At 60.2% G+C, this 12268-nt stretch overlaps 1 protein-coding gene across 6 annotated transcripts in view; it reads left to right on the plus strand.

Moving 5' to 3' along the window:
• The window catches only part of ARHGEF4 (Rho guanine nucleotide exchange factor 4), a 244565-nt gene that overhangs the window by 229919 nt on the left and 2378 nt on the right, over positions 1 to 12268 (plus strand). For 4 of the 6 annotated variants that reach the window (XM_067025774.1, XM_059052593.2, XM_067025775.1 and 1 more), the window contains 7 exons: positions 4827 to 5006; positions 5992 to 6168; positions 6249 to 6428; positions 8000 to 8232; positions 8569 to 8698; positions 10173 to 10304; positions 11979 to 12222. In XM_067025774.1, the coding sequence (XP_066881875.1) occupies positions 4827 to 5006; positions 5992 to 6168; positions 6249 to 6428; positions 8000 to 8232; positions 8569 to 8698; positions 10173 to 10304; positions 11979 to 12222 (1276 nt within the window). Of the gene's footprint in view, positions 1 to 615; positions 852 to 4826; positions 5007 to 5991; positions 6169 to 6248; positions 6429 to 7999; positions 8233 to 8568; positions 8699 to 10172; positions 10305 to 11978; positions 12223 to 12268 lie in introns of those variants that run through there. The other 2 variants (XM_059052595.1, XM_067025777.1) reach the window with 2 other exon arrangements.

Raw genomic sequence — 12268 nt, forward strand, 5'->3', positions numbered from 1 at the left:
CATTTTACAGTGTATATCAAATATCAAGTCGTACGCCTTAAATAGATACAATTTTTGTCAATCATACCTCAGTGAAACTGGGGAGGGAGGGTTAGAGGCTCGGCTGAAGAAGCCAGCTGCTTTGTTCCCATAGGAACAAAATGCCGCTCTGATGGGCAAGGTCAGTAGGCGAGGTCCTGAGTCAGGGCCTTTCTGGAGCATCTCAGCACGGATCCGCCCGTCTGTCCAGAGTTCAAATTCCTGGGCGAGTTTATGACAGAGCAAATCGACCTTTCAGAGCCGCATTTACTCATCTGTGCCGTCGGGGCCAAGGGCAGCCCTTGGTGTTAGGACTCGGAACCCCTGGACCCCGGCACCCCAAGCGCCACCGTGGTCATCTATGCGCCCGGCCCTCGCGGAGCCAGGCCGCGGAGACCCCTCGGGTCCAGGAGGCGCCCCGGGCCGAACGCGGCGCAGGCGGGAGCCAACCGGCCCGGCCCCGCCCTCAGCCCCGCCCCCGCCGGAGGCCGGGTCGCTGGGCCGGGTCTGGGGGGCCGCGGCGCGCGCGGGGAGGGAGACGCCCTGGCCCGGGGAGCACGGCGGCTCCGCCCCCGCTCTGGGCGCTCCGGCAGCCCCGCGGCCGCCCTGTCGCGGCGGGATCCCCGGCCGCGCGGAGCCGGGAGGCTGGGCGCCATGGCCAGGGCCCCGCAGTCCCGGCGCCGCCCAGCGCCGCCCGGGAGCGTCCTGCGCGCCCTCCTGCGCTGCAACCTGCCGCCCGGCGCCCAGCGCCTGGTGGTCTTCGCCGTGCTGGCGCTGCTCGTGATCATCAATGTCGTGCTGATACTCCTGCTGGCCTTCCGCTGACCGCCGGGGTGAGTGGCGCCGGCGTGGGCCCCCCCGCTGCTGCGCGTCTTTCCTGCCGCGGGGCTCCGGCTGTGGCCACCGCAGCCCCCAGCTGCCCGAGGCGGGGCCCCGAGAGCCCCGCACCGCCCCACGAGGGGAGGCCTCCCCCTCAAACCCGTGCGCTGGGGCCCGTCTGCGTGCGCGTCCCCCGGGGCACGGCCAGGTTGGTGACTCAGGGGCGCGGTGACACATGTGCCATGGGGTCCTTAGCGTCTGTCGTGTGTGTGTGTGTGTGTGTGTGTGTGTGTGTCTCACTGAGGGTGCAGATGCAGCTGTGGCCGCGGCTGTCTGCTTGTCAGGGAACCTTGCACATGTGACCACCGTGTGAGCGGATCTGGACATGCCCTTCTGTGCCGGTTGAGAGATGTCTGAGGATGAGTGGGCTCCTCTGTTTATGTTGCCTGCAGTTGCTTTTCCCACTTTAGGAGTTAGATAAGTGGTCTCAGTCAGCGTGCCCCCCACTGCAGGCACGGCCGCCCCCCACCCTGCCCCTTGCAGGTGGGCACCCCTGGGCTGCGTGCGCAGGGGCCCGTGGGATCTGCGTCGTGTTCCCAGACTTGTCGGCGTGGACTCCTCCATCAGCGTGCGTGTGTGAGACAGCTGGGAGGTGGGGCAGGGTGGGGAGGATGATGGGTGGTCATCAGGGGGCGCTTTGAGGCAGAGCCTGGCTTTCCCAACCCTGTCAGACTCTCAGAGGCACAAAAGGGGATCCAGCACCCTGTCCCTGGCTTGTCTTCGTCCTGAAATTGCCCCCCGCCGTCCGGGACAGTCCCCCACCTGCCTCCACATAAACACCCCATACCTCAGAGCCAGCGTATGCTCCCCACTGCCAGGCCAGGAGGGAGCCTGGAACCCTCCCCCCTGGCGTGCCCAGCCTGAGTTTTGCCTTCAGTGCAGCTGCACCTCAGACAGAGTGCCAGGAAGGGCCTCTGTCCAGAAGCCCACCTAGCACCGGCCCTGGCAGCCTCCAGGAAGTCCTGAAAGTAGAATGCGTCTCTGACCTCTTGGAGTTACGTCTTGTCTTAGTGATATCACATAAATGGTTAATGTCATTGCTGTAACTCGTCTGAGCACCTCCTATTTGTGCATCTACACGGGAGCCCGGTGACCCAGGTAGAGCACACTGTTAACTCTGGGTTCTGATGGGGACCGAGGCACAGGGATATCAGGGGAGTTGCTCGTGGCTGTGTGTCTATCAAGTCCCCTGTGCCCAGCAAGTCTCTGGGACAAGGAAGTGACAAAGGGCACCCTACCCTACCCCCTGCCATCAAGGGCTTCTAGGTGACTGGTCAGGATGGGTATGGGGGCTTGTCCATAAAGGTGTAAGGAATCCTGGTGTCTCTGGGAAGTCTGCCTCCTTGCCCCACACCTGGAGCCCTTCCCAAAGCTGAGGAGGAGACCACCTGAGGAGGACCCGCACCTCTCCGCCAGGGCTGGCGGAATAAAGCGGGGGCAGGCAGGAGGCACTGGGCCATGCAAGCGGGGATTTTGCTCAGGGCTCATTTGAGGGAAGGTGGGGACAGGGGGAGGTGCCTGACCTGATTAATATCATGCGGGACTAAGCTGGCAAGGGAAGTGGTCGGAAGCTGGGCTGTGTGGGATGTGTCTGCAGCGCTTCCTCCCTGCCTGGACTCTAGCAGTGGGGACTACCTCCATGCTGTCCTGGTGACTAGCGCGTGCAGCTCGTGTGACCTGAGGATGGACGGCATCCACCTGCGATCTAGCAGATTGTTCTCGAGAGATCAGAGCGTAGCATCCCATTAGCCAGCCTGTGAATGTGCACCGGCAGGTGCGTGCTGGGGCACGTGCAGGAACGGGCAATCTCAGAACACCCACGTCCCCAGGGTCAAAACTACAAAGCTTAATAAACCAGAAGTTTTGTTCCCTGCCAGATTCAAACCTCAGGTTACGAAAGCAGCTCCAGAGGTGAACCCTCCCCAGTCTCCGTAACTCATCACTCAGAACATAGAAACCTTCCCAAATACTCTCCATCCTGATGGGCAAACTCACCCTTGGTCACTGTCCCTGTATGGGAATGTACACCTGCAGCCACGTCCTCATTGGCTCAACGACACCACCTTTGAGCCACTCTGCTTCCTCTTGGTCTAGGGCCAGATCCTCTGAGGGCTGGATGGCAGCCTGCTTGGTGCCCGTGTGCCGGCTGTGGGCCTCCCAGCCTGATGCCTGCTCCCGGGCTACAGCTGGCCAGCTCTTCTCACGTGGCCTCGCTGAATTCTCTGGTCTCATCCTGGCCGCACTGCAGCCCGGAGGTTTCTCCCTGCAGAAGAGGACAAGCCTGTAGTAGGTCTTCTAAGCTGGGATGAATACAGTGGTTTCTTGAGGAGGCCTGCAGCCCCCAGGATTAGCCCAGTGCTTTCTTCCCAGGGTCCCTGGGTGGGCCACGGGAATCTGCAGCCCTTGAACAGCTGCTGCTGTGAGGATGGGTGTACACGTAAGCTGTGGATTATTCTGAAGAGTGGTTTCACTGGGGTTTGGAGCGGGTTTAAACCCAAGAAGACATGAAGAACCTCATGGTGGTTTGTGAACGTGCTTTCTCAGGCCCTCCCCTGGAGGAAGGGCCCAGCCTGAGTGGGCTCCAGTACCCAAGCACCCCCCCGCTTCTCACCCTGTCCCTCTGGGGTGCCATGGAGACAAGTGACTGGAACTCAGGTGGAGACCCAGCCAGTCCGGCTGCGCCCCACCGTGGTTCCCATTTCGGTGGGAGGGTTACCATGCACACTGCCCTGGGAGCACGCAGAGAAGGCCCCCTGCCGGACAGCAGCTCAGAGGAGGAAACAGCACAGAGGCCCTGCCTGGTGATGCCCCAGGGCCTTGACTGCTCAGCCAAAGAGCCAGCCCAGGTCTGTGACCGTCAGAGCCAACACTTGGTCCCAGTAGAGAGGGGCACGAACCTCACCTCCTGGGCAGTGCCCAGCCCACTGCCCCTCCTGCCTGAAGCTCACGGAGCCACTCATCCTTCACGAGTAGACACCGAGCCCACGTTACGTGAGCAGGAAGGAGTCAGCCCAGTGCAAAACGGAGCACTGAGGACAAGGGCTGCCTGGGAGGGGAGCATCCCTGCTAATGCAGTTTCTGATCATGTGGGAGAGAGGAACCATGCCAGTCATTTCCGGAGAGAGAAATTAATAGAATTGTTAGCCAGGTATAGAGCGGGTGACTCAGTCACTGCTCAGGAACAGTCCTGAGGTTTCCGTTACAGAGGTGGCAACTGCGAGATGTTCCTTCCTCTCTAGAGCTGGGCAATAAAGGAAATAGACTGGAATAATTAAAACTGAGAATTCTGTGAGCTGGAGGCCTAGAACTCTGAGGAGAGAGAGGGGCTGCTCAGCTGGTGCCGAGGGGGTCGAGACTGGCTCTGCAAGCGTTCAAGAAACACTGCAGACCGGATCCAGCTGCTGCAGTGGCTGGGCACCAGCAGACCTGGGGAAGCGGTGTTTGCTGCTAATCAGGTTGTACACTGCAGGTCCACAAAAGACACTAGGAGGGAGCAAGCCCCCTCCCTCTCCAGTTCTCAGTTCCCCTCCGGTGCCGCAGGGGACAGTCAGCACAGCAGAAATGCAGCCGGCAGTGCCCCAGGCCGCCATCACGGAGCACAGCAGAGAAGCGGGGGCAGCTGAGAGGAAATAGTTTAATCACAGCCCAGCGGGGAAGGGAGGAAGGTGTGCCCTGTGAGCGGGAGGGAGCGGCATGCTGGCCCTCAGATTCTGTGGCTCCGCAGGATTCTAGCAATCAAGGATCAAGTTCACCGCCAGTCTAGACATGCCCTGGGCATAGCCCTGCCCCCCGAAGGGCGGATGGCTCACAGGGAGCCTCTGTCTGCCCCTCTGTACCACGAGTCAGGACCCCCCCTTCCCAGGGGCTGGGGGCAGAGGTCAGAAGCACCCTCCCCCCCGTGACCCTCCCCCTGCTGGTTCTCTCCACAGCTCATCAGCGATGGCAGTGTGGTCTGTGCTGAAGCACTCTGGGACCATGTCACCATGGATGACCAGGAACTGGGCTTCAACGCCGGGGACGTCATCGAAGTAATGGATGCCACCAACAGAGAGTGGTGGTGGGGCCGGGTCGCTGACGGCGAGGGCTGGTTTCCAGCAAGCTTTGTGCGGGTACGGCACTGGCCCAAGCTTCTCCTAGCCCCGTAGAGAGGCAGCTGGCTCTCCTCAGCAGTGCACACCTGAAACTGCGCTGGGGTCTGAGGTGCTGCATTTGGACCTCCCACTCATAGCTGCGCTGGGACTGCAGGCTGGGGGCTGGGTGCGCGGGTGGGTGTCAGGAAGCCCAGCCTGGGAATCGAGACCCAGCCTTCCTCCTGCGCCACCACCAACTCCAACCCTGCCCCTTCCCCTCCCTCCAGGAGTCCTCAGCGGCCAGAGAAGGACGGGTCAGAAATGTGGTCCCCTCCGGGCGCGGGGGGGTCTGCGTGTTAGAGTACAGCCGCCACAGCCAGCTGGGCTTCCCAGGCATCTCCAGAGCGCTGTGCAGACCATCTGTGCGGGGCATCTCAGTTCTAACTTTCACAACAGCCCTGGGATCTGGGAGCCGTCGCTACGCCCGAGGAAACTGAGGCAGGGCCAAGCTAAGTCTTTAACCCAAGAGATCACGGGAGCGAACCCAGACCCAAGGCAGCCTTTGGTCTCCAGGGAAGGAATCCAGGCGCAGCCTCCAAACCAGGCGGAGGGCCGTGGGGAGGGGAGTGCTTATCCTGCCCCAGGCCTCCCGGGGGAACAGCGCCCTCTGCACCCGGAGCCTTTCTAGTTACAGTCCCAGAGCTTGCAAGGCCACATCACCCGTCTGCTTCCTTCACAGACCCTAGAGGGCCCAGTATGAGCAGGCGCTAGTTCGGAACCCCTGGAGTGAGCGTGTGCCCGGTTCCGAGCACTAGGCCTTGCAGAGCCGAACGTAAGGGGGAGGACGGAGAGCGGGGCGCCTTCGGACCTGGCGTCCCCTGTCCCTGCGGGCATTGTGCGGGTGACTGAGGAGCTTCCTGCCCCTGCGGTCCTATGGGTCCTCCGAGCCTCAGCTCCCCGTGCCGCCGTGTGGGATGCAGGGCGCTGATTCCCGAGGCACGCTGACCGGCTGCGTTGCCTGCAGCTGCGGGTGAACCAGGACGAGCCCGCGGATGACGAGGCGCTGGGGACCGGGCACGGCGGGGCCGGGGACGGCGGGACCGAGGCGCAGAGCAGCAAGGACCAGATGCGGACCAACGTCATCAACGAGATCCTCAGCACCGAGCGGGACTACATCAAGCACCTGCGCGACATCTGCGAGGTGAGGCTCGCGGGCGGGCGGGCTGGCGGGGCTGGGGGTGGAGGGGACCCGGAGGTAAGCCTGACCGCCCGCGCCCCCAGGGCTACCTCAGGCAGTGTCGCAAGCGCGTGGACATGTTCAGCAAGGAGCAGCTGCGAACCATCTTCGGGAACATCGAGGACATCTACCGGTGCCAGAAGGCCTTCGTGAAGGCGCTGGAGCAGAAATTCAACCCGGAGCGGCCACACCTGAGCGAGCTGGGCGCCTGCTTCCTGGAACACGTGAGCAGCCCGCCCTGGGACCCCGCCCCCGAGGCCCTCACCGTGTGCAGTAGCCCCTGACCCCCCATCTCTGCTGGGGGCCCTGCCCTGCCCCACCATCCCTGGCCCTGACCGCTGTCACCCTTCCACTCTGTTTTAGAAGTGCCTCTGCTTCTGGGGGTCAGGGTGGGGTGAGGTGGGCAAACCAAGCTGGAGGAGGCTCCTTAGAGGCTTTGGCCCCGGAAGGGATCTGCTTGGGACAGAGGTGGGCTGGGCTGCCTGCTGAACACCCTAAGGGCTGTTCTAGCAAATTCTGGGATTCCTCTCACAGTGAGCACATTGGAATTGAGGTTGAATTAGTTCTTACTTCCACTCCAAATGCCAGTTCACATTTAGCCTCGGTTCACTGGACTCGTCTGGGCTGGGCGGACTCCTCCTTGTTTGTTTTTTTTTTTTGCTGTACGCGGGCCTCTCACTGTTGTGGCCTCTCCGGTTGTGGAGCACAGGCTCCCGACGCGCAGGCTCAGCGGCCATGGCTCACGGGCCCAGCCGCTCCGCGGCATGTGGGATCTTCCCGGACCGGGGCACGAACCCATGTCCCCTGCATCAGCAGGCGGACTCTCAACCACTGCGCCACCAGGGAAGCCCCTCCTCCTTGTTTTTATCCCTCTCCTGTGGCAGTCATGTGGGGTTGAGCAGAGGATGCCTAGCTCAGCCCATCAAGGACAACCTGGGCTCCTTTCCGACTACTAGCAGCGGGGGGTTGGGGAGGCCCTTCCACCCCTCTCCAGTGGCAGGAGGAAAGCTGAGGGGGGTGACCTCAGGAGCAGGTGGTGGCTCTGGGCACCTGAGTGAGTGTGGGAATTTGGGTCCCAAATTATTCATCAGGCAGAGTTGTGACAGGGGACTGGGAAAGAGGGCATGTCTAACAGGCACGCTATCAGCATTACCCAGTGGGACCATCACAGCAGGCTGCCAGGCTGCCAGGCCGCCAGCTGCCTCTACCCTCCTTTCCCACCTAAGTCCACGAAGTCCTAGGTCAGACCTAGGTCTCCCTCTGGCTCCAGGTAGATGAAAGTTGCACACAAAAACAGGCACAGTGAGTCTCCCGTACAACACACACGCAACGTGGATATGTCTCTGTCACGTGGTGTTGAATAAAGTTTGACAGCGGCTGTCTTCAGATGTGAGGCCAGAGCTTTGTGAGGAAGAAGCAAAACACTGGGCTGAGGAGGAAGACAGCCCGGGAGGCACAGCCGTCAGGATCTCTCTTAATCTCCCTCTCTCTCCTTTTGGGCCGTGATATCCCTTCCTTATTAGTATCATTGATTTCACCCAGAAACCTGGCATACTGTCAAAATATCTGCTGAGGGCCCTGCAGAGAAAGCTAGGTGGCGACGGGTATGCGCATGCCTGAGTTTTCTGGGGTCTTTCACGTCCCTGGGCACGATTCTGCGTGGCTCGTGCCCATAGACGTAGGTAGACAGAGTCTGGGCTCCCTGAGCTCCCTCCCGCCCCCTCCTCCTCCCCAACACTGCCCGTGGCCTGGGGGAGCAGGAGGCAGCCGTCCTCACCTCCAGCTGTGCCCACAGCAAGAGGATTTCCAGATCTACTCAGAGTACTGCAACAACCACCCCAACGCCTGCGTGGAGCTCTCGCGCCTCGCCAAGCTCAGCAAGTACGTGTACTTCTTCGAGGCCTGCCGGCTGCTGCAGAAGATGATCGACATCTCCCTGGACGGCTTCCTGCTGACACCTGTGCAGAAGATCTGCAAGTACCCTCTGCAGCTGGCTGAGCTGCTCAAGTACACGCACCCCCAGCACAGGTAGGAGGGTGCTGGGGGAGGGTTGTTGAGGCTTATAGTGTGCTGGGCACTGCTGTGGGCACTAGGGTGACAGCACAGACCGAAATGTACATCAATCCCAGCCTTTGTGAGCTGTCCTTGCAGTGAGGGACTGTGCTGAATAAAGTTGTATAGGATATTGAGTTCTGCTCTGTGCCTCGTTTATGGAGATGATGGGGGTATGCACTTGACGGGGTGGAGAAATGGCCCAAGGGCACAGCCCCAGAGGGAAACAGCTCCACGGGGGGCTCCAGGAGGCTCCCAGCCCTTCTCTGCTCTTGATCTCGTAAGCCCTCTTCCACCTCTGTTCCGTCCCAGGGATTTCAAGGACGTGGAAGCTGCCTTACATGCCATGAAGAATGTGGCCCAGCTCATCAACGAACGGAAACGCAGGCTTGAAAACATCGACAAGATCGCTCAGTGGCAGAGCTCCATAGAGGACTGGGAGGTGAGGGCCCAACACCGCCAGAAAATACTGTGGGGCTTGGCCTTGGCTTTAAAACCATGCTTGCCCCTGAGAAATCTAGGAGGGTGCTGAAGCAGGGGGCCATGCTCCTGGGAGCCAGCAAACAGGAGCTAGTGTCAGGAGGGAGAGCTGGGCCTCTGCCGGGCCAGCCCGGCCCATGTTCGAGCCCCAGGCCTTGAGCGCGGCTCCCAGAGCAGGCCTGCTGGCCTCCTTCCTGGTGAAGAGCTCAGGGCATGTGTAAAATGCCACATGCTCCTCTCAGGGTGCAGCCAGCCAGCCTCTGGGGACAGGCTAGGCCCCCAAGTTCGAGTTAACTTCTGGGGCTCCTAACAGAAGGGGCCAGGCTTGCCACAGTGTGACCAGAGATGGATTGCCACTGGTCGGAGCCTCCTGGGTTCCGTTTTCCTGGCATACACAATCCCCTCACGTGGGCCAGTCTCGTCTTCTAAGGCAGCACGGAGGCCTGAACTAACGACGACAGTCCTGTCCTCTCCAACCCCGCCCGCCAACCATAAAATCTGTGAAAAAACAAGATTCCTAGGCCCCATCCTAGAAATATGGAATTAGACTCCCTGAGAGGGGGGCTGAGTGTTTGATTTGTGTTTTGTCTTGGGTGCCTAGTGTTTGCTTTCCTGATGGTTGGTTCTGAGGCCCAGCCCTGAGCAAGGACCCTCACAAACTCACTTATCCCAAACTGAATGGCTGCCAACAACGCCTGGCTGTGGTTTGCATTTTCCTGGAGGAACCGGGCACAGTAGGGCTTCATCTGAAAGTGTGAAACCTGATGATAGGACTTCAGGTACTAAGTAACACTGAGCCAGAGGAAGACCTCCGAAACCCCTTTTAAAAGACGGGCGTCGGAAGTGACTTCCAGTCAGGTCTAATTGTTCTCTAGAGCCGCACTGTCCAATCAAAGTACCGTGTGAGCCACACAGGGAATTTTATATGTGTTAGGAGCTGTTTTAAAAATGAAAAAAAGAAACAGGTGAAACTAACTTTAATGATGTTTTGTTTAACTCAGTATATCCAAAATATCATTTCCACATGTAATCAACATATAAAATACCATTGGTGAAATAGTCACAGTCTTGATTTCATATTAAGTCTTCAAAATCGGTGTATCTTTTACCTAAATGACACCTTGATAGAGATTAGCCACATTGCAAATGCTCACACCACTGACTGCTGTGGGGCCTCACTTAACGGAGATGACCAACTCGTAGGTCAAACCGCCGTCTGACTCCACCCCACTTCCTCGGGCTTCAAGAGCAACCCCTTCCTCTCTGGCCTGCTGCTTGCTGCAGACCCTGGTCCAATGGGGGCCATGGGCAGGCAGGGCCAGTAAGGACCCCACCTACTGAGCCAGCAGTAGAGGCAGGACGCCGAGCCCAGCAGAGCCTTGCTCTAAGCCCCAGGATGGGAGCACTCAGCTCATGGTTCCCCTTGGGTCCTCCAGGGAGAAGATCTCCTGGTCAGGAGCTCGGAACTCATCCACTCGGGGGAGCTGACCCGTGTCACACAGCCACAAGCCAAGAGCCAGCAGAGGATGTTTTTTCTCTTTGACCACCAGCTCATCTACTGTAAGAAGGTACCAGAGTCACTCTTCCCTGCTGAATGGACCTGTTCAGAGCAGAAATGGAGGGAGTGAGGTTGAGGGCTGGGAGCAGCTGAGACACGCCCCCCCCCCACGTGATTCCTCTCCCTGGGGTCCTGCTACCCAGAGAAAATGACACACACACACACACACACACACACACACACACGATTCCTCTCCCTGGGTCCCTGCTGCCCAGAGAAAATGAGACACACACACCCCCCACACACATGCGTGCATGTGCAATTCCTCTCCCCGGGGTCCTGCTACCCAGAGAAAATGACACACACACACACACACACACACACACACACACACACACACGATTCCTCTCCCTGGGTCCCTGCTGCCCAGAGAAAATGAGACACACACACCCCCCACACACATGCGTGCATGTGCGATTCCTCTCCCCGGGGTCCTGCTACCCAGAGAAAATGACACACACACACACACACACAAACACACACACACACACACACGATTCCTCTCCCTGGGGCCCTGCTGCCCAGAGAAAATGACACACACACACACACACACACACACACACACACACACACACACGCGCGCGCGCGCGACTCCTCTCCCCGGGCCCCTGCTGCCCAGAGAAAATCACACACACATGCGACTCCTCTCCCTGGGGCCCTGCTGCCCAGAGAAAATGAGACCCCCCCCAACCCGCCAACACACACACACACACACACACACACACACACGATTCCTCTCCCCGGGGCCCTGCTGCCCAGAGAAAATGACACACACACACACACACACACACAGACACGACTCCTCTCCCCGGGGCCCTGCTGCCCAGAGAAAATGACACACACACACGCACACACACACGCGACTCCTCTCCCCGGGCCCCTGCTGCCCAGAGAAAATCACACACACACACACACACGCGATTCCTCTCCCCGGGCCCCTGCTGCCCAGAGAAAATGAGAGAGACACCCCACCCCCACCCCCACCCCCCACACGATTCCTCTCACCAGGGCCCTGCTGCCCAGAGAAAATCACAGAAAATCACACACACATACACAGGCGCGGTAGGGGGCTGTCTACAGCATGAGCCTAGTGGCCCAGGGACCAGAGGGTGGCCCTCAGAGTCTGACCAGTGCGCAGTGCTATTAAGAACGCCCTCCTTCCTGCTGAGCCCCTGCTCGCTTCTCAAGCCAGCTCTTCTCTTCCTGCAAACCTCAGCTTCCCCTTCCCAACCCTGGGGTCCTCTGTTCCAGCTGCCTCCAGGCCTCCTCTTTGCTCCTGGCTTCTACTCCCCTTTCAAAACATGGCACAAGTGGCTGGGCAGCCCTCCTGAGCGCTGGCTCTGGCCTGGCCTCGGTAGACTGCTGCTCTTCCCTGCTGCGCACTGTGGGCCCTGGCCTGCTGCCTGTCTCCAGGGCTGCCTCCCCATGAGGCTGAGGGTGTTTAGAGACCCCCAGGCCAGCCAGTAACTGTTAACTAAAGGAGCAGCTCCTCCACCATGGGTTCAGCATGTGGTCATGGGCTGAGCCGCTCTCGCTCTCCCTCCTGAGATCACTTTCTGCTGGGGAGGTGGGTGCAGGTCACAGGGTAGAAGGTGAGGCAGGGCCTCGGATGTGGTCAGGAAGATGGTTCAGGCCATGGGGCCGCGCAAGCAGGTGGGCCGGGGGCTCACGGCGTCTCTGGCAGGACCTTCTCCGCCGGGACGTGCTCTACTACAAGGGCCGAGTGGACATGGATGGCCTGGAGGTGGCGGACCTGGAGGACGGGAAGGACAGGGAGCTGCACGTGAGCGTCAGGAACGCCTTCCGGCTACGCCGAGGCCCCTCGGGGGAGAGCCACCTGCTGTGCGCCAAGAAGCCCGAGCAGAAACAGCGCTGGCTCAAGGCCTTCGCCAGCGAGCGGGAGCGGGTGCGGCTGGACCGGGAGACAGGTGCGAGGCCCGCCCGGCCCTCCGTGCCCCCGAGCTCTGGGGGGTC

The sequence above is a fragment of the Kogia breviceps genome, chromosome 2 (genome assembly GCF_026419965.1).
Source record: "Kogia breviceps isolate mKogBre1 chromosome 2, mKogBre1 haplotype 1, whole genome shotgun sequence".
Classification (NCBI taxonomy): Eukaryota; Metazoa; Chordata; class Mammalia; order Artiodactyla; family Physeteridae; genus Kogia; species Kogia breviceps.